The sequence below is a fragment of the Salmo salar genome, chromosome ssa28, assembly GCF_905237065.1.
Source record: "Salmo salar chromosome ssa28, Ssal_v3.1, whole genome shotgun sequence".
In the NCBI taxonomy this organism is placed as follows: domain Eukaryota; kingdom Metazoa; phylum Chordata; class Actinopteri; order Salmoniformes; family Salmonidae; genus Salmo; species Salmo salar.
The window spans coordinates 3,116,800-3,139,541 of record NC_059469.1 but is presented as its reverse complement, the minus strand read 5'-3'; the positions used below and the strand labels follow the sequence as shown (position 1 = coordinate 3,139,541).

The 22,742-nt window shown below is 41.4% G+C and overlaps 1 protein-coding gene across 33 annotated transcripts in view; it reads left to right on the top strand.

The window, feature by feature from the left end:
• Positions 1 to 6,192: 6,192 nt before the first annotated feature.
• The window catches only part of LOC106589326 (transcription factor 7-like 2), a 100,727-nt gene continuing 84,177 nt past the window's right edge, over positions 6,193 to 22,742 (top strand). For 9 of the 33 annotated variants that reach the window (XM_014179151.2, XM_014179149.2, XM_014179141.2 and 6 more), the window contains exons 1-3: positions 6,196 to 6,807; positions 6,956 to 7,022; positions 7,164 to 7,288. In XM_014179151.2, coding sequence (XP_014034626.2) covers positions 6,619 to 6,807; positions 6,956 to 7,022; positions 7,164 to 7,288 — 381 coding nt within the window. In that variant the 5' untranslated portion in view covers positions 6,196 to 6,618. Of the gene's footprint in view, positions 6,808 to 6,955; positions 7,023 to 7,163; positions 7,289 to 22,742 lie in introns of all 33 variants that reach the window. The other 24 variants (XM_014179150.2, XM_014179140.2, XM_014179139.2 and 21 more) reach the window with 6 other exon arrangements.

Sequence of the window (22,742 nt, the reverse complement as noted above, 5' to 3'; positions counted from 1 at the left end):
CATTGTAGCTAAAAATGTGTCAATTTCGGGCAGTTTAAGGGAAGAGTCAATGAAACCAACCAAGGAAGTATATTGTAGTGAACTCATGGAGTATCCCCGACCGGGACTCAAATCAAATCAAATTTGTCACATGGTTCGTAAACAACAGGTGTAGGCTAACAGTGAAATGCTTGCTTACGGGCCCTTCCCAACAATGCGGAGGAAAAAATCAAAAATAATATACAAATAATAACTCAAGGACTAAATACACAATGAGTAAAAATAACTTGGCTATATACATGGGGTACCAGTACTGAGTCGATGTGCAGCGGTACAAGGTAATTGAGGTAGATACACTATATATACAAAATGATGTGGACACCCATTCAGATTAGTTGATTCTGCTATTTCAGCTGATGTGTATAAAATCAAGCACACAGGCATGCAATCTCCATAGACAAACATTGGCACCATCATAGGATCCCACCTTTCCAACAAGTTTGTCAAATTTCTGCCCTGCTAGAGCTGCCCCGGTCAACTGTAATTGCTGTTATCCAAATGACGAATCTGGGTTTGGCGGATGCCAGGAGAACGCTACCTGCCTGAATGCATAGTACCAACTGTAAAGTTTGGTGGAGGAGAAATAATGATCTAGGGCTGTTTTTCATGGTTCGGGCTAGGCCCCTTAGTTCCAGTGAAGGGAAATCTTGATGCTACAGCATACAATGACATTCTAGACGATTCTGTGCTTCCAACTTTGTGGCAACAGTATGGCGAAGGCCCTTTCCTGTTTCAGCATGACAATGCCCCTGTGCACAAAGCAAGGTCCATACAGAAATGGTTTGTCAAGATTGGTGTGGAAGAACTTGACTGGCCTGCACAGAGCCCTGACCTCAACCCATTGAACACCTTTGGGATGAATTGGAATGCCGACTGCGAGCCAGGCCTAATCGCCCAACATCAGTGCCCAACCTCACTAATGCTCTTGTGGCTGAATGGAAGCAAGTCCCCGCAGCAATGTTCCAACATCTAGTGGAAAGCCTTCCCAGCCTTCTCCATATTAATGATTTTGAAATGAGATGTTCGACAAGCAGGTGTCCAGATACTTTCGGTCATGTAGTGTATGTACATATAGGTGAGGATAAAGTGACTAGGCAACAGGAGAGATAATAAACAGTAGCAGCAGCATATGTGATGAGTTAAAAGAGTTAGTGTGAAAAGGGTCAACACTCACGCAAAATGATTGATTGATTGGAGACAGGTTGTGTCAATTACAGAAGATTTTCTAGGATTTCCTACCTGCAGCAAACCTAGTGGAAAATGCTGGAAATACCGGTCAAATTAAAAACAACAAAATAAAATGTAATAAATAACTGTCCCTATCCATAATATGGCGTTTGTTTTTTCTTGGTACATGCAATGTCCTATTCAAAGAGCAGCTGTACGCAATCAACTGGGGAGCTATACAGCCTCTACCCATGTGAGAGCACCATTACTGTACATCATATGTTTCTATATACAAATATGATTGGAAAACAATTCCACAAAGTGCGAGAGACAGAGAGAAAGTGATAGAGCGAAAGAGGGAGAATGCAAACACATGATTTGGACAATGAATACATATCTTCAATAAGCCCCTCTGTATGGAAATCTCATTATCTGACCCCCCTCCACCATCACCACACACATACACACTTAAGTCATCAACAAACAGGGGAAATTGCTCTCAGTATGGTTGTAATTATAGGCCATTCTTCTGAATGTCATTGAAACATTGTTCCTGGTTTTCTCCTCCTGGTCAAAGACCTGCTGTTGCTTCCTAAGGAAGCTCCTGAGATTAGGTCCTCATCTCAGAAAACCATAGAGGTTGTGTGGCCCAAAACACAAGCCCATTATTACAAGAGGGATTTCCTTTTTTGTCCGAAACACAAAGTGGGAGTCAGGATAACTGTTATTTTCCACATGCCTCTTGTGCTTCTCTTTGGATGTGGTTGTTTGTGAGATTTGTGAAAAGATTAGAAGAGACAAAAAGGCTGGTTCTCCATCAGTTTTCTTTGTGGTAATGTCTAGACCCACACCTGACCTGCTGTCAGTAGAAGCCTAATGCTACAAGCCGTGTCAGCATCTTTATAACGACCGCACATGTTTGTTATAAGACCAGAAAAAAAATACATAACGTAACAATAAACTTGAGTCACTCTCCCGCAAAGACGATACTCTCATATTCTGAATACTGACAATAAGACCACCAGAATGCGGTGGTGTGAATCGTCAAATTTCGCACTAACCCATATATAAATCTATGATGTAGGCCTCCATAGGTTTTCACTTCTCATTCAGTACCATAAAAATACAATAACACCCAACACAAAACTTCTGTGTTGTTGACCTACTATTGACCATTAACCTAACGTTTACAAGCCAGAGCTTGGCTCGCCGTCCAACGGGACGATTTCTCTGACGGACAGGAGTATGCTGCTGTGCCTTGGCTGACATATCGGAGGTGACAACAAACACATGCCCTAACTGTGTACTGTAGCTCCAGGCCCTGCAGTCCTGTCTCAGGTGGGTTCTATGTTTAGAGAGCTCCAGGTCTGCTTCTTCCACTGATTAATGACTATCACATTCATTTTTGAAAAGCCTGCTGTTTGTTTTGGATGAATGAGGCAGTTCACTTAGTTCCTCTAATATGGTTCCCACGACGCACTGTTTTGTAACGGTGGACGGGTTGGAGACAGGCAGGTGTTGCCAGCAACCAATACCTACCGAGGTAGAAGTAGAGCTAATAAACCAGAATGTTGCCATTTCATCATGTTAGTCTGACCTGTTACTTGCACAAGACAACTCCTCTTCATATTGTGCTTTTTACTTAGAAACATTATAATGCCAATATAATGTTATCCTTTGTACAGAGTGCGTATATAGGTTGGGGAATTAATTTATAGTGTTCAATAATCTAATCAATCTACAAATGCTTGGTTAAACAGATTGTTAAAGAAATTGTGGCATGGCGATAGTATTGATTGCATAAGACATCTGTACTCATTTATGCTACTTACTCTCCGACGTTATACTTATGTTTTCTTTTCTGTACTTTTCTGTAGGCCTAATACTTTCTGTATTTTTTTCAGCTTTATGGGTTGTATTGTATGTTTGTACTGTACACTGGCAGGAAACATTAAATAACCACATTCACTAAACCAGCTTTTGAAACAAGTTTTATTTCTGTGGTCCGATTTGCTTTTACAATAATGATGAATATACATCATAAAAGGATCTTTGCATAATCAAATACATTTTTAAATCAATTTCCCCATTATTGTCCTTTACACAATGTGGAGAGCCATTAGAAACACATAATTGTGGTTAACCATGTCATTATTCATATGATATAATTCATCTGAACTGTACTGGAAAAAACGCTAAAATGGTTAGCAGCGCCTCCCCATACAATGGGGGAAATTTGCAATTGACTAAATGCAAAAAAAAGGTTAAATGCCAAGTTCCACTTGTTAAAGACAGACATCTTTATATTGCTTTATTCATCTAGCTCAGAGGGGATATGGCATGAATCAAGCTGTCGTTACTATTAAACAGGGCTTTAAAATGCACATATTGTTACTATGAAAACAAGCGGTAGACAGACCCTATAATATGCTAATTGAGACCAGAGACATTTCAGCCTGCATGGTTGAGAATATAGAGGCATTGTGGGTAATTAACATTTGCATAAAGAGTTTAGCATGTATGCAGAACTATCTTGCCCGATGTTGGCTGTAAGGACCACTAGGACTATTTTCACTGTAATATCTAGGAAAGAAGAGTGGGTGATCTAATACAGTAGCGTGTATTGCTGTATGCAGTGGTGAAAATGTGAGAAAATGTATAAATCCTATACATTTGATAACACTCCTCCATAGAAAAATTACGATAACACTCCACACACCCCAATGAACTCTCAGGCACCTGCTGAGGCAATCCAGGAAAGGGCGAGCTTGGAACTCCACTGCTTTGGTCTGGTCTGTGTGGGCTCCAGGTTTGTAGAGCTGGGAGGGGTGGGGTGCCTCTTCTCTGCTGCTACACAGACATACATGATTACCTAAGAAAAGCATCCTTATAATCCCTCCAGCCCCTACAATGCATCCTTCCTTCCTTCCTTCCTTCCTTCCTTCCTTCCTTCCTTCCTTCCTTCCTTCCTTTGCTAGAGGAACTCAATAATTTGACAATATTGTGTAGGTTTCCACCATATTGCTTTCAGCTGATCCAGTCATGCCAGATCAGTGATCATATTGCAGAAGGATGTGCTTTTAAAGAAGCCTGTTCTAAGCGAGTCAATATAGGCTACAGGTTCATTATATAGCCCTTATCTCTGTCATGCAGTAGGTCTATGTGAAATAAATGTTTGTCAACACAGTATTTTGACAACTGAGCAGAAGACAGACTCAAAACAAGTATATTATGCCATTTTTTTTTTTTAAACATTGTGTTACTATAGCTATATATTTTGTTTTTCTGGAGAAAAAAAAACATTTTATGATTTATTAAACATCACTTTTATGATTATTAAATAAAATATAGATTTCCCAGGCTTTTGGAGCCCCAGTGGACTACACACACACACACACACACACACACACACACACACACACACTAGAGTGGTCTTTCTGGAGCAGTCAAGTGAGAGGTGAGGGTCAGCTATAGCCTGTTCATTAAACTGCTTATATATTTCACAATGCTTTTTCATAGGCTACCACCGACAGCTTGTTTGGGGGGGTCATCAAAATAGGAACCCTAGGCTTAAGTAGAGATATACAATTGAATAATTCAATTTCAGAATTAAGAGAAGCCTAAATAAAGAAAATAGTGCAGAAGATCAAATCCAAAGCGGTCGTTTTGTTTCTCCCCTTAATTTATTCAAACACTTGATCGCATTAATGATATTCATCGGCTGTTTGATGTCCGCGTGACCCTGATTGGAATAGAATTTGTGGCGCGAAACCCAAAGAGGTTGATAGAATAATGACTAGTTTTGAGTTCCAGAGGTTGCTGTTTTTGAACCACATTTCGGAGATGAAGGTGTGAAAACAAGCAGCGATAAACTTTGAGGACTGCAGTCTCATATTCCGGTAGGCTATTTTATATTCAATATCATTTAAGTCCAAAGAAGACTACGACAGTCAATTCCTACACTACACCATAATAAACTAAGGTCAACTGACTGGTGACCTGGTGTGGGCCTAGAGCTATCAAGGAGTTAAGCAGACTAATCTTTTGACAGGGTACATCATTTGTTTTTACACAAACGGTAGATGTTTAGCGTGGCATTAATTAAATTGTTGTACTAAAAATGTATAGCCAAACGTATAATTAAAACCACTGGATGACCATTATAAATAAACCTGCTCCATAATGTAATGAAACATTTCTTTCGAGTGCCGTTAAGAATTTGCACCCATGACACAAATGAGCTGTACAGTTTTTTTGGTGGCTTTTAAAAAAAATGTTTTACTGTGCTTTAGAAATCTGTCAGATGGAGAAAAGTACCTAGCACAAATTTACCAAGCCCCTGTCTGTTCTTTTATAATGAATAGGCTACAGGTTAGTCCTAAATCTCCGGCCTCATTAGACCCCTCTGCCTGTAGTCTTCCCAACGGTGTGCAGACATCGTCGCGTCCTTTATATTTCACACTCCATGCAAATATAGGCCTATTTTAAGTAGAACAACATTTTTTAAAATAAAAATGCATAGGCTATGGATGCAACCTAATTGAGGATATAGTCTAGAATAGAAGATTATGCAATAGGATATGAAAAATGTACAACAAAAATGTCTAATATAATTGAAATATATTATAGCTTGCTTTAAAAGGGCTAAAGAAAAAAGAAGGAAAGGCTTCAAGCTGTCAGTGATCAAAATGGTATTCATACTGCTTCATAGCCTACACGAAGCAAATGTTGATAGATATAGGCTTATTCAAGTTCATTCTGGAAAGCATGCGCGGTCAACTTTTGGCCCCTGTGTCGTGACTTATCAAAATTGCTACACTGAAACTGGAGAAAATAAGGAAGTGCTCTCTACTCATTTTCAGCGGGAGACCGCCCATATATAGAATCCGTATTTACAAGTAACTCCTGTCTTTCGCTTATTTTGCTATAACAGCACAAAAGCAAACAGGGGCGCTTCACTGTCCCGCGCTCCTCACCAAAACTGCCTTTTCCTCACTCGCTTTTCTAACTGCACACTCGTCCACCGTCTTCCTCCAGCCTTTTTTCTCTCTCCCTATTTATGAAAACGTCACTTCAAGTCCCTCCCTTTTTGAATCTCATTAGTTTCTTGTGTGTTTCTCCCTGTCAATAATCCTGAATCCAGACTCTCTCTATTTCCATCCCTCTCTATCTGTCAATCAGCGCCGCCTTTGAACTGAAAACCACTCCGACCAACTTCAACTCACTCAATCCGAGCGGCTCAGCTCCATCTCCGGCTTCTTTTTCTGCCAAGGTTCCCCTCTTTTTAGTTTGTATAAACCGCCAGTGCTTGGAAAACGCCAATACAGACTCTAAACTTTAACTCGGATTCTAGATCACCAAGATCAAGGGTTTAAAACTTTGTGTTTTTGCCCCCCAAAATTGCTCGGGAAAATGCCGCAGCTCAACGGCGGTGGAGGGGACGATTTGGGTGCGAACGATGAAATGATTTCCTTCAAAGACGAAGGGGAGCAGGAGGAAAAAATTTCGGAGAACTTATCGGCAGAAAGGGATTTAGCAGATGTCAAATCTTCTCTTGTAAATGAATCAGAAACAAATCAAAACAGCTCGTCAGATTCGGAGGTAAGTGAAATAATCGGAATCGATTGGACATTCGGTAGTTTACAAACATTTACTTATTGTTCGCGAAATGTGCAACCACGGTATATAAAAGTAATGCTTTCCCTATGTTTTTCTTTAATGCAACCCCTGTGTTTCGTTGTTTTTCAAGGCGGAAAGACGGCCTCCGCCTAGGTCTGAAACTTTCAGAGACAAAACAAGAGAAAGTTTAGAGGAGGGTGAGTTTCTGCTTGTCTGTCTCTTAGATTTGTACACAATGGCATATGAGCGTACCGAGTGGGTTTCTTGTAGAATCTCAGATGTATAAAAGTTGTCAAGGCACTTATAAAAGTTTTTCTTCTTTCCCCCCGCCATGTTAGCTGCGAAAAGGCAAGATGGAGGGCTGTTCAAGAGCCCACCGTACCCGGGCTATCCATTTATAATGATCCCCGATCTTACAAGCCCATACCTTCCGAATGGATCACTTTCTCCAACAGCTCGCACAGTAAGTTCATTTATTTACACCGATGTGCGTACATTAATGGACACACACAATTCACGTAGCCTTGAACGAACGCACATTGACACCCAGCGAGGTGTGTTTAGCTGTTTAAATGTAGACAGAAGTTTCGCAACTTTTCATGAACTGTACAATGGCATGCATGTCGCTTGCAACAATGTGCCTGCATGTTTCTCTGTAGCCTACAGTAAGTAGAATTCTATCAATAGGGATAATCAATTAATTTCATCACCTCAAATAAAAAAATGGTATGCAAGGTCATGCGCACATGATGAATATTCCATTTTTTGTACACCTGTGATCAAATTATGGTACAAAATATGAACATTAATTTCAATAATAGCAGCAGTTTATAGTGGACAATTAAAAATTATTATTATTATGCTGCTTCTTCTTGAATTTATTATTAATGTTATTATTATCATGTTATTGTTATTATTATTATTATTACCTTATTATTATGTGTTTGTTAGGCTACCTCTGGCTCTGATTTCATACCGCCCCCTAATATAATGTTGTACTGAGCCTTCGCTATGTTGTTTTCACAACCTCATTGAAAACGTTTTTTTCTTTAACGCTTAAAACACATGACCCATTTAAACTTTTTTATCCTAGGGCAGTATAATAACACCTAACACAAGTTTCTATAAATATATCAACATACAGGAAACTCAAAAAAGCATTGAGAAAGGACCTTATAAAAACAAAGCCAATGTGTTAATTAGTTTATTTATGTAATTTGCATTGGTCAAACTGCATTGACATTAGCTGAAAGAGGCCTGTCATTGACAGTTACTTTGAATATGCAGACATTCATATTTTTACCTCAAACATTTAAATACATTTGAAATCATTTATTTATAGGCTGGAAATTGTTTGATTTTTACATGTTGTAGCTCATGTATACCACTCTAGCCTGTAATGGGTAAACCATTGCTCTTAAAAGCATGTGCCATGTAAAACGTTATTTATAAATAAATTCATGTTATTTATTAGAGGCAATCAGCTCAGCTATAATTATGCATACTTATTCATTTACTCGCCACCTCCTAGTCCCACTGGGCAATAGCAATGCTTAGGCGGGATAATTTTCTAAACCTTTTATTTATTTATTTACTTTTTTTTTTTTTTTTTTAATGGTTGCAATTACAAGTCATTGCTTTAGGACCTGTCATCTCATCTTACAAGGTTAAGGCAAAGACCAGGCATTAGGAAATATGATCTTACCCCCACATATACCTCTGGGTAATGAAACTGATATTTGTTTCCTCAATTTAGTGCACCACACACACCTTGAAAATGAACACACATGTGATAGACAATGTAATGCACCCTTTTGTGTCTGACACATGTTCACTTTTTAAGTATTTTAAGCATGTCTTATAACATGTCTACAAAATAATTGCACATATATGACACTTTATTTACATCTTACTGAATTATCTTGCTATTTGTATATTTTATGATTTGGTGTTTTTATTAAATGTGTGTCTTGTCCGTATTTGAGACCGTTTGACATTCTTTACCATTATTACGCAGTAGTGTGTCCCTCATGTTCACAATACTGGTGCATTTGCAGGACTAGTCATCCTTTATTCCCATCAGGGCACACACCCACACTGGGTTTAAGCTTGCTATTTGTTTCAATGGGTTAGTTTCTTTTTGCACATGTTCACTATAGTGCCAGGTCCAGTGCTTGCGCACATAACTTCCACATTAGAATGTGCTTATATACCAAACTGATAAAAACAAAGTCATGGAATGCCCTTGCAGTGTAAGAAGATGCTGCTGTACTTGTCTCAAATCTGATATCAGGTCTGTGTACAGTCTACCTCCTTGTGCCCATTAGTTCAGTGGTTGTCAGAGGTAATTCAAAATCTGGAAGCTTTTCATAGTAGCCTATTTGATCAGTTTTGTTACACACTGTCATTCTGTCTACTCCACCACCTCCCTGTATGTAAGATAAGATCATCTGCAAAAATAACATTTTAGAAAAACCCAGTGATCCGTGTTTAATTGGTTTACAATGCAAGGAGACGTTGCAAACGTGATCAAATTTATTGCACAATTAAAACTGCACTATAAATGTTCAGTACAGCTTTATTCAAGATCACGTCATACCTTTTTGGCTTATGATGGTTTACCTAGTGCACTAACCAAACCCTCCTCTCAGGTCGGTTACATTTAGCACCGTGTGTGTCCACCCATTAGTGTTTTTTTTGTGTGTGGCTGTTGTATTCATAAATGTATAGCATCAATAATTCACCTGGGCATTGATTATCTGTCTTCCTCCCTAACTAGTAAGGAAGGCTACAGAATATAACTGGTACTGTGTCTGTGATTAGAAATGGCTAGCTCACTCCATTGTTGTATGTTTCTTTGATATAGCAGGCTTTGTCAGTTGCTTTTTCTCCTCAATCCAATTTTCTCATTTGATCAATTTTGGGTCTCATTGGTGCAGACGGTTCAGTACTATTATTTTGCAATTCATGATTTGGCATGTGTGTGCAATCTTTTTTTGTTGTTTCCATACTTTTAGACATATAATGGCCCAATGTGATATGATTGTGATGTTACAGCCTTGCCACTTGATTTCTCTTTTTTTTTGTCAACTGGCCATGATATTGACATTTTGGGCATGCCTTTCTATGCTTCCTGTGATTCTGTTACTGCATGTCTTTTTTGTGTGCGAGTCTGTGTGTGTGTGTTTGAATGTGTGGAGGTTAATCTGTCTGACCTCAGACAGCTATAACGAGCGATAGTTTGTTTTTTCCAACCACCTAAGTCTAAAAAGCTGTACAATTTGGGATAATTTAGCAATTTGACATGACGTTATGCCCAGGGTGTTAGGCCCCCTGCCCTCTTCTCCCCCTCTTCCCCTCATCCCTCCATTCCTTCTCCCTCCTTTCTCAACCTCACACAAAGGCCTGCTGGTTCAGTGGGAACAGGTTGAATTGGTGAAGTGGCCTGGCCAGCTAACTCCGGGTGCCATGCTGCTCCTTGCACCTCTCTCTCTCTTTGCGTTTGTGCAGATGCTCATGCTAACATGGGGCTTTCTGAAAAGGCGACGGGTTAACTCCAGTGCTGCTGGCTAACATCACACCTCAACAGGTATGCAGAGAGGAAAGAGAGGGAGCGGGGGCTGGGCGGCCAGCACTCTGGCATAGGGCTGCAGGGCCGTAAATCCGCCAGGTTTATTTACTGCCTCGGACTTATGAATGTTAAGATATTTGACGCCACCCCTGGCCCCATAATTCCTGGGGCCTGCAGACTTTTGGCTGGGGTTTTTGGTTTTGGGTTTCAACATCTAATTATGAGTAGTTTTAAAAAGAAGGAAAAAAGAGAGAGGGAGCGAGAACGCAACACCCTGCATCCCCTGGTCTATTTCGAGTGAAAAAAAGACGCTCTCGAAACCCGTGGCGATTCCACAGCAAGCTTGGCAAGAGGACACGTATGATTGAAACAATAGCCTTTTTCCTATTTTCTTTGTTTCACTTGTATTGTTGCAGCAGTATCTCTTCTATTGTGGTAGACCCACCTATTTAAAAATGAATGGCGCTTGCCTACACAATTAATGACTTACACAATTTTTACATTTTTGGGAGGGAATGGTGGATTTGTGGCAAGATTAGATTAGATCAGGTCAGCAGTGGTATTTGTACATTAGCCCAAATTTAATACATAGTGCAATCCTTTGTGTGTATGTAGATGTACTGGTATGGCCAAAATTGTATAATTGACACATACAGTATCTTTTTAAACATGTTAGCAGAATATGCATAACAATAGTATATCATATGGATTATGTGTGTTCTGGTACAGCTCTGAATGGCTTGTCCCTGCGAGGTGAGGAAAGATATCTTAATGCGGATTTAGGGGATAGACCCACACCTTATCAAATTGGCTTTACATGTTAATAGGGCTTAATTGCAATCCGCAGGGGGTTCATGGCACTACGCGTCCACATTTAGTCTTTCCTCGCAAAATGCACTCCACATTTTTTTAGAAGGCTGTGAAGGACACGCTCTCTTTCTTTTCCCTTCTTTCTCACCCCCCTTCCACTTCTTTATTTTTCTCATCCCATGCAAGGAAAATAAAAGGTCCTTATTTTTCTTGAGCTTGATAAACACCCATAAAAAGTGCAATCTGTTTTGGATTTGAGGGAGTAAAGTTGGGAAGTAAAGTTTGGCACCATTAAACTAAAATCGAGGCCTGCTAGACATTAGCGGCGCACTGCACATTCTCCAAGCTTAATTAGTCCGAACTGTAATTGTTCATGGTCTGCCAATAGGAGTAATGCTCAGGAAAAGTGGAGTTGCACTAAATCGGCCCACAGTTTTTAAAACAATAAATCACTTGCATATTTGTGTCGTGATTCAGATGGAGGCTCGACCTCTCCCATCTCGACATGTGGTAAATTGTAAAGTCAATGAATCGCAGATGTAGAGAAAGAGAGAGAGAGAGGGAGAGTACAGTAAGGTTTTGTTAGTGCCTAGTGAATGACTAGTAAAGATTTGCGATGTAAATATTTACTGATATTTTTTTCTTTCACTGGCAGGACTTAATTGTCTTATGCTGATGATGTTGGCAGGCTAAGCTGTGAAACCATACAAAAATGGCTCTCGGTCAGTTCGTTTGAAACGACACACAACAAAATCAGTCAGTCCAACATGTTTATGGGTGTGTTTTTAATTAGGTTTTTTAAATACTGTGATGGGAGTAGTTCCCTGGTGGTAGTGAACAGAGTTTGAGTGTAGTTTATGCCCAACTGCACAATCAACCCTGGTTTTGTTTTAATTTATTTATCAGACCTATGCAATTGAGCTTTGTGTAATAGAACTACTAATCTGATGTTCAATTTCAAATGCGTGTTGTGCTGAATGCACATTTTTTTATAAAAATAGGCCACTAACTGAAATATCTAACTTTTCTTCCTCAATAGAACTGTGGATGGGAAGGCACATTGCATAGACTACTGACAAATACACTTTCCCCCATACTGCAACAACAACCCCCCCCCAACCTTCCAATTCCCTATCACTGGGCCACACTGCTTTATGCTATTCTGTCTCAAAAAAACAGCATTGGCTTAGCAGCTGTGCACTGGTGCCCCCCTCTTCTCCTTCCCCTCCACTCACCCCCTCTCTCCCATGCATTTCCATAAAGCTCAACACAAAGATCTCACTGTACATCTGGAATGCAACTTTTGTCATCTGTTAAATATAGTCTTACTGCCGGCCCACAGGGCTTGGGGCTCCCTGAAACATGGAAATCAAATTATATCCTATTTGTGTGTTTGCATTTGCATCTATGTACCATATGTGTGCGGCACAGTATGTGCATGCAGTGTGCACTCACATGTTTTATGTTCTTTGTACTATGCTCCCTAGATCCGAAGTATGTAAGATGCACGGATGTTCCTTGAATTTCAAGGAGCAGTTCTTAGGATTCTTTGCTCTATTGTCCTTATATCTGTCAAGTGTTCCGATACAAACGCACGTGTTGGGAGTGTTGGTTGCGTTAGCCCTGGACTGCTAGTCGAGATGTCAAGGTTTACCTTGCAGGCAATGACTCCTTAGATGATACTGATAGACAATCTCATCCTTTTATTCTATAATTCTACTGAAGCTCAAAGTTGTTTTCTCTATCCATCAATTATGGGATCAATATAGTTTAGAGCAGGTGCTAGCAGGGGTTTGTATTCCTTAACAATAGAGCTGTGCTTTTGCACTGCAACCAGTACAAAGATAAGATGTAGCTCTGTAGTATTGATTGCCTGTTTAAGGATAATTAGACCAATGACCTTTTATAGTGAAAAACTGTTTATGTAGCATTTTTTAAATGCATATGTAAGATAATTTACTGTCTGTTTTTTAGGTAAATAATTATTGATACTTTTATTTGTTCAATTTAAGACTAGGTATATTTATTTTTCGTCTGAGTGTGCATATTTCTGTAAGCCCATTCATTCATTATGCCGTGAGTCTCCAGCAGCGAAAGGAGTTTAACAGCGGACTGGGAGAGAATGTGGGGTTTAAGAAAAGCGGGAAATGCGTCCAGCGACGTGTGTGTGGTTCACACAGGCTGTCTGAATAGGGCGCATAATTGCTGTTAATGCCGGCGCAATGAGAGCAGCGACAGTTCCTGGTTCGATCTCTAAACAATAGTGCCCTCAGGCCTCACATCTATCTTCCCCCCCAAAAAACAGCAAGACTAAGAGAAGGGGGTGTTGGGACGAGTTTATTGCCACAGTTGATGTGGACAGGCCATGTGTGTGGCTTTTCCTCTTAATGATTCTGGCCACTTCTCTCCACCTGTTTCCATGCCTAATTATCAAAATGTCGGCCCCAAAAGCATCGTCGAGTGAGAGGATTGTTTGATGGTGGAGGAATTTGGTGGTGCTGGGCTTGTTTGGATTGGAGTGTGTTTGGGGAGGGTCAAAGTGCAGGGAGGCTGACATGCTTTCTGTTGGGAAAGGAGCTGCTCCTCTAACCCTTTTATGATGAGAGATAGAAGTGCTTGAGTTTTCCATGGGGGGGGGAGTGTAACGTCATCATAGCTCTTAATGATCATGTTGGACTGTATAATGACTAGCCATGCCAATGTGCAGGGAACACCTGTAGTAGGCCAGGCTTGTATGGATGTGTCAGATTGCTCTAGATTGTTCCACTGTGTGGAAATCTCACTCAGGAGAGCTTGGTGTTTTTGGGAGAAGTGATTATGAATCATCACCTGCAATGTTTGGTGGAAATATGTGAACCACCACCCTTTAGCACTTAATTTTCCCTATACCATCTCACCATTGTTATAAGCTACAACAAACCTACCCGTCTATTTTTAACTTCAAAGGGAAAATACATGGCATATATTTGGACATTGTCATTACAATATTAAATCCTGCATAAAAAGATGCAGCACTCTGACAAGTGTCCTGTTATGGTGATTATCTGCTGTATTTCACATATTCACAAATGTCAAGGATTTCTGGATTTGTAAGGAGCACAGATCATTTGGTATAGTTTGTGATTGCACATTTGGATTCTGGAACTTTCACTTTGTTCAAATAATCTGGACAAAAACCTTTCAGATGCGAGGGACCATTTTGTAATGTGTCAAACACATCATGGAGAAGTGAAAGGTGATAACTCAAGTCCATGTCTTTTCTAATCTTCTAATTCAACTTTTAATTGCAGGAGGATAAGCTCTGCGGAGTGGTTTGTGTGTGTGTGGGAGCGCACTAATGAGGTGATTGTCTGCTTGTTTGCCGTTAAAGGTGCTGGATTTATAACTGCTTGAAAAGGTGAGGGAGCTTTAGAGTCAGAGCAGAAGAAATGTATCTACTAATCTCCAGATTATTGTAGGATTTAGAACTAAATGTTTCAGAGATTACTGTATGTAAAAATGCACAAGGCTAATGAAATGTAAGCCCTTTGCACACACTGTGGAATAGTGAGAGATTTTCCGGGTCTGTGCAACAATGTCCGGAAAAAATAGATTAAGAGAACATTTCCAGTGTCAGCTCTTTAGCTGCCCGTTAGAAATCTATTTACATAAAATAATATTAGCCTACCCCTCTTAAAATAGACAGCTGTCAATTTGTGTACAGTAGATAACATTTCATGAAAATTGCTGGTCACATGGGCACATGCTATGTTGTGTTCTTAGTAGGCAGTAGAGTAGATTGAATACCACATCTGACACTGTTGTGGGATATTGTATGTTGTGATCTGTGTGTGTGAGTGGTTGGGGGGGCTGTTTGTATGAAAACCATAGGTTTAAATGCCCCTAATGCATTCTACTCTCCACTGAGGAATGGTGTCAGCAGTGTTTGGGGTCAATTCCAAAAATGAAGAAATTGACTCCCAGCACTGAGTGAATTGTCAATTGGCTCCCCAAGGGGTCAAAGTGAATTGAGTGTCTGTTTGGACAACTGGCCTGAGGTGGGATGAGTGGCCTTCGCTGTCAGCCAGAGGGGACTGATGTGGAATGAGGACCAAATCAACTGACAAGCAGAAGAAATGTAGCACTGTTGAAGTAGAAAACAATTGAATTCAGCATCCCAAGGTATGGGTTGAAATAATGACCTGTTGTTCACGGTGTTAGCAAGTCATATAGTACTAAGATAAATATCTACAGGGAAAAGGATGAAAGTAAAAGATGATTTTCTAGATTAGGCCTATTATAACAGGTTTGATTGACAGTCAATTGAAAGGATTTATACTTAATAATGATAGAAGACAAATATGAAGATCTTTGAACTTAAGTGATTAATGTAGTATTGAAAGTATACTAAGGGGTCTGGATTGTCATCCTGTCATCTTGCAGGAGTGGCAGGTGAAGATCATGTGACTGGCTTCTGTGACGTCTGCCACGGTGCCCTTTAGAACGACGAGTTTCTTTACCCCCCCATCTTATTGTTTATCTTCCCTTTTACTGCCCCGGTATCTTTATACGTCGAGCATTCTTCAAATATCAATAAAGATATATTGCTGGCGTTGTCATAACAGGTGACATTGAGTGGCAAGATTTCAGGATGGAAAATTTTCCCAGTGTTAACTCTTGATCTTCTGGTTAGCTCATCTGCCTTTGCCCAGGTGACTAGCCTATAATTTCTGTGAACAAATAGAACCCATTCAGACATTACAGTCGAGGTAAAAATATAATACACCTTTTATGGCCATGCTAAGTCTTTATTGTCAATTCAGTTCAGATTCTGTCTGTCTGTACATATTTATTTGTCTTTGGAGGATTACCCTGAGGACTTTGACTAAACACTGAGCCTGTCTCAGGTCCGTCCTGCACTGAGGCCTCAGTGGAGAGCAGCTGCTCTGGTAGGGCCAGGCGGGCAGAGGAATTCTCTGCTGTTTAAACAGTGGGTCGTCTTAGTGCAGGCCTGAAGGACCGGAGGGAAGGAAGTTCCTCTGTGTTTACATAGCTGAATTGTCCTGTGGGCCCCAGAGTGTCTAATGCACTACTGTTCAAACACTACACAAGTGTAGCGATGACCCCCACCCACACCAGTGTTCACAGCCATAGCCTCGTCTGTCTGTCTCTGTGTGTTTGCATGGTTGCCTACAGGCCTCATTTACTTCCTAGGTACCACAGCCATGGGTTGCTTCAGCCTGGAGGTTTGCATGATTGATATTAAATAATTACAAGGCTCTATTTATCTCAGCAAACGGGAGAGTTGAGAAAGGGTGGGGTTGAGACACAGACAGACAGACAGATAGAAGGGCCCTTTGCTCCACCAAGGCCTTGCCTACTGGGCAGCCAGACATTGACATATGGTTGAGTCATCAAACTAATTGTTGTTTGAATTACCTGTTATGATCCGATGACAAATCTTCCGCCATTGGAGCGGAAAATGTAGCCGGGATTGGCATGATGTTAGCAAGTGTGTAAACTGCGCTTCAACAAGATGGATAAATGCAATTATTGGGCAGACCTGGAGAGGGGAAAATCCATTTAAAGTCTGTAACACTACACAGGGACCGTGGTTAATTCATTTGGCCAATTTACGGGTGATGTATGAGTGTCGGGGCACATTAGTCATGGAGGGGAGTTGGGCCTGAGTGTCAGTCTGTGTGTGTGTTCAGGGGGAGGTTGCCGTTGAGATTCACTGCTGTAAAGAAACAGTCTCCTTGGGACCAGACCCCCCTTTCTCCTCCCTACCTCCTCTCTCTCTGCCTGCCATTTCAGCAGATAATACAAATTGACCCTCAGCAGGGAAATGACAAAAAGATACACTGAGTGCAGAAAAGCGGGATTGCTGTGCAAATGAGGCGGGGAAAGGGGCTGTGGTCCGCTGGGCGGTAGAGTGAGCACCGGCAGCATCTCCATACCAGAGACTGCAGCGCTCAATCAGGTCCAGTCCACTGCCCCAGCACCCAGCCTGACCCCCTGACCTCACATCCCCCCCCCCATTACTAGTGGTATACTGCTGGATTACTTTTCATACAAGCAACAGTGGTGACAAGCTCACTATATAGCGTAAATATATTATGGCTAAAGAAGTGCTAGCACTAGTAGTAGTAATAGTAGAATGTTTCAAAGTGGCTACAGTGGTGTCAGTTGTAGGCCTAGCTGTTGTTGGACAACAACTCAATTACACCCCCCCGACCCAGCTTGACTCTGATACTCTCAGTGAACTCAGGGGAGTTTACAATTAAGTTACAATTACAGCATGGATTCCGATGTTTACTCCAGGCACGCTATCTCCTTCTCACTGTTCTCTTCAAGAGCGATTGCCCTTCAAAACCAACTTCTCGTTTTTAATTTAATCATTGATAATTTTGGTCATAAAGTCAGTCTCGTCCAACAAACAGGGATTTGTGAGATGAAAGGAAAAAATTGTATGTTGCGGAATGAAGGGTACCGTAAGAGTTTTCCTTGGGTAGGGTTTATTTCAATCATGACCACAGCTGGCAGTACCTAAGTAATCATCAATTCGGAGCTCAGCTGCACGTGAACCGATCATAATGCCCATGGTCAATTTGGTTTGATAATCGATATCCCTATGGGGCTAGTAGGGACCAGCAGTAAATTACACAATGTACATGGGGCATTATTTTTAAACGATAATAGCTCAATATTTCAATGACTAAAAACCCTCAAACCAACTATACACTACTGTTCAAAAGTTTGGGGTCACTTAGAAATGTTCATGTTTTTAAAAGAAAAGCACATTTTTTGTCCATTAAAATAACATCAAATTGATCAGAAATACAGTGTAGACATTATTCATGTTGTAAAGGACTATTGTAGCTGGAAACGGCTGATTTTTAATGTAATATCTACATAGGCGTACAGAGGCCCATTATCAGCAACCATCACTCCTATGTTCCAACGGCACGTTGTGTTAGCTAATCCAAGTTTATAATTTTAAAAGGCTAATTGATCATTAGAAAACCCTTTTGCAATTATGTTAGCACAGCTGAAAACTGTTGTCCTGATTAAAGAAGCAATACAACTGGCCTTCTTTAGACTAGTTGAGTATCTGGAGCATCAGCATTTGTGGGTTTGATTACAGGCTCAAAATGGCCAGAAACAAATAACTTTCTTCTGAAACTCATCAGTCTGGAGTAGGAGTGGGAGGCCCCGGTGCACAACTGAGCAAGAGGACAAGTACTGTTGACGTTGAGACTTGTGTTTTGTGGGTACTATTTAATGAAGCTGCCAGTTGAGGACTTGTGAGCCATCTGTTTCTCTAACTAGACACTCTAATGTACTTGTCCTCTTGTTTAGTTGTGCACCGTGGCCTCCCACTCTTCTTTCAATTCTGGTTAGAGCCAGTTTGCGCTGTTCTGGGAAGGGAGAAGTACACAGCGTTGTGCGAGATCTTCAGTTTCTTGGCAATTTCTCGCATGGAATACCCTTCATTTCTCAGAACAAGAATAGACTGACGAGTTTCAGAAGAAAGTTCTTTGTTTCTGGCCATTTTGAGCCTGTAATCGAACCCACAAATGCTGATGCTCCAGATACTCAGCTAGTCTAAAGAAGGACAGTTTAATTGCTTCTTTAACCAGGACAATATTTTTCAGCTGTGCAAAATGGTTTTCTAATGATCAATTAGCCTTTTAAAATGAGAAACCTGGATTAGCTAACACAACGTGCCATTGGAACACAGGAGTGATGGTTGCTGATAATTGGCCTCTGTACGCCTATGTAGATATTCCATAAAAAATCAGCCGTTTCCAGCTACAATAGTCATTTCCAACATTAACAATGTCTACACTGTATTTCTGATCATTGTGATGTTATTTTAATGGACCAAAAATGTGCTTTTCTTTCAAAAACAAGGACATTTCTATGTGACCCCAAACTTTTGAACGGTAGTGTATATTGTATATTGAAAGAATTTAATGAGACAATTAAAAGATGTGCAACATGAACATATTGTCCCATTTACATTGTGTAATTTATTGACAGTCCCTATCTAGCCCCAGAGGTAGGCTATCCAATGTCAAACCAACTTTGCCACAGTCGTGCACCATTCGGCTGATGCTAATTGGCGAAATCAGGAAGTTCCAAGGCCAAATCAGGAAGTTCAGCACCCCTTTAAAGAAGCAACATTACTCAACACTCATAGAAATGTTTATTTTTATACAGTGGACTGAACGTCTTTTTGTCTCTCTCACAATCTGTAGCCTATTTAAAGTTGAAAGATTTGGCCTGCTCTGTACACAGTCATTGTCTCCCGGGAGAGAAACCACTCAACAGTTACGCAAGTCGAGCGGTATGCAAAAATGGTGGTTACAGCGGGGTGGGCGAGAGACTGGGGGAAGCGTTGGTTTATAGCTCCAAGCCACAGATTGAATCAGGGGTTTGATATCTGAGAGACATGAGAGGGTATGGCCTCTCTAGCCATGGTATTGAGGCTTTGTAAGTGGTCTTGATCACACTTAAGTGCCTCTTGGTTAAGATGTTGCTGTGTGTGTGCCTACTGTGTGTGTGCACTGTCAGAGGAGTTGTGGGTTAGTGTTTGTCACCTGACTGCCAGGCAGCGAGCTTCAGGAAACCAGAGTCACTGTGTGAATGCTGGCACTTGTTCGAGACAGGTGTCAGAGCTGCCTGCCATGGCGCCCACCCTGCTACACACACAGCAGCTGGGAGGGCAGGAGTCCATGGCTGTGGTGTGGGGTTAGGAGAAGGTATGGGGTGGAATTCTTCACCCTAATCTCAGCGGGGATTAGTGTTGTTAGCAGGCCGCTAGATGCTACTACTGTGGACCAATATTGGCATTTCATTATTTAATCCAAGGATGTGGGTTAGTTTGCATTATAGACCTTACCGTGAAATGCTTACTTACAAGCCCTTAACCAACAGAAAGGGGAAAAAATAATAAAAAGTAACACAATACAATAACGAGGCTATATATCTAGGGGGTACCGCTACTGAGTCACTGTGCAGGGGTACAAGTTAGTCGAGGTAATTTGTACATGTAGGTTTTGCTGAAGTCACTATGCATAGATAATTAACAGCGTAGCAGCAGTGTAAAAAACAAATGGGGGGGGTCGGTCAATGTAAATAGTCCGGTGGCCATTTGATTAATTGTTCAGCAGTCTTATGGCTTGAGGGTAGAAGCTGTTAAGGAGCTTTTTGGTCCTAGACTTGGGGCTCCAGTACAGTCTATGACTTGGGTGACTGGGGTCTCTGACAACCGCCTAGTATATAGGTCCTGGATGGCAGGAAGCTTGGCCCCAGTGATGTACTGGACCATACGCACTACTTCCTCTCAGCCTTACGTTTGCCTGGGATGCTGTCTGTATTCTCCTCCGCCCACCACCCCCACACCTCCTCACCCTGTAACTTGGCCTGTGGCATCGCTTTGCGGACCCCCACATTTTACGAATCCCTCTGGAAGAATCCCTCAATTTCTCAACATGCCATGTGGTTGGTAACATCTAGCCATCTTCCAGAATCCTCCCTCCTACCCCCTCCTCCCTACTTTCTAGTCGCTCACCACTCTCTTGGGAGAACAACTGCTGGCCGCGCTCTGTAGGCCAACGGAATTCCTCACCCCGACTAAAAAAACAAAAAAAACCAGCTTGGAAGTTTTCTATATGTGCTGAGGATCGTTTTACAACATAGGACGTGTCACTAGACGCAACTGTTCTCATTTAGTGGGGAGCTGCCAGTCTTATTAGGGTCATTAGAGGGACAGATATTTTTCACAGCCATTATACTGTATATGGATTCAGACTTGGCCCAGTCTAAATGACTCAACTTGGCGAGTCAGTCTCATATATCCCCCTGAAAGTTCCTGTGCTGATTTAGCCCATGGTGCTCCGTTCTAATCGAGGAGAAGAGGTGGGAGTCGCCATAGTGTTCTTGTTGGGAGGGGAAATGTTCTGTTGCATTGATGTCCTCCTTGTCCCTCCGATGGTTAGGGCAGATTTATAGCCCTCCTCCGGCCTGTTGGGCTGCACCCCCCACTAGCACGAGGCTCCAAATAAATGTCGTAGAACATGACACACCAGGGTGCAACCAATCAGGACAAGATATATACCCAACGACCAAACGAGCAGCCAATCAGCCTGGGGATTTACAACCAGTCAGACCCAAGCATTTATCTCTCAAGTTCAAGTATTTATGAGCATCGGTGCAGCAATATTTGTGCTATTAAGTTCTTGCCTAAACTAACCAGGATGTGTTTTTCTTCATTGGTTTTGGCTTTGGCATTTGTAATAGTATCAATATCGAATCAATATCGGTCGGCATCAGTGTTGGTTTGAAGCACGTCTGAGTAGCCAACAATTCGAAATGATGGGCTAGAGATTGAGATGCTTGGGGAGCTGTGGTCAGAGATGCTGGGAAAGCCGACCTCTAATTGTTCACAGAAGCCATTGGCAGGAAGAGCGAAGCATCTGCAGGGCGGACACTGAGCGGAGCTCTCTCACTGCTGGGTTTTCAGGAAAGGAGCCGAGTCCTGGGATGCTCCCCAAAGACAAACTGCCGGGCCCAGAGAGAACCCGTAAACCAAACTCTCTTCCCTCTCTCCTTTTAAGAGACAAACACTTTTCCTCACTTTTAAATTGCCCTTGTTATGTGGTTTACCAAACTAGGCTTTTGGGAGCCGACTTGTTTTGCATAGGCCCATGTTTTTTTTCTTCATGAAAAATAAGGGTCTATTTTCACTGGCACTGATTATAGTATTATATATTTTTTTAAACTAACACTGTCCTGCGCTTGTATTCTTCATTCCTTTTTGATCTCCGTCACAGATGTTTGGCAAGAGGCACATCTGCTTTCTCCCCCCCACCCCACACTTGTAGCACAAATCCTGTTTTGTGGTGTTTTTGTGTGCCATAATTTAGCAAATAACATCAGTAATGATTCAATTGGGCATAAAGTAATTGAGAGGCGGCCTGCTTGCCATCTGTCTCGTGAGATTACTGTTTCTGTGTAATTAAAAGTGTGACCTTGAGGCCGTGGTAGGATGGGCCAGTGGGCTGTCAGAACCACAGGCCCACAGGCCCAGGCTGGGGGGGCGGATGTGTCCTGTATACACACTAGTGATGCGCGGGTTTACTCATAATCCGTAGTCCCTGCAGTTATATCTGCGGGTTTAGGGTCATGAACTATTGTGTGGATGATGGGCGGGTGGGCGTGCAGGCTGGTTGAATAAAGAGAAAACAATACCTTAAACAAATCCATACATGTATCATTCTTGTGCAATTTTTATCTATAGGCTACACTGTGGTTTTTCTTTCATTATTTTAGGCTATCCGGCATTAGTGCATAAGCCTAAGCTTTAGGGCCTAACTGTACGAGCGCCAAATGGCCTACACGCCAATCGCCAAATGCTTTTGGGAATGGGCAGAAAAAGTTTAATTCAATAAGAGAAAAACTGTGACATGGAGAGATGAAAATAAAGACAAGGGCCAGAGAAGTAATTTTGGGGAAAGATTTGGTGAAATAATAAAAGAGGATGATAGCA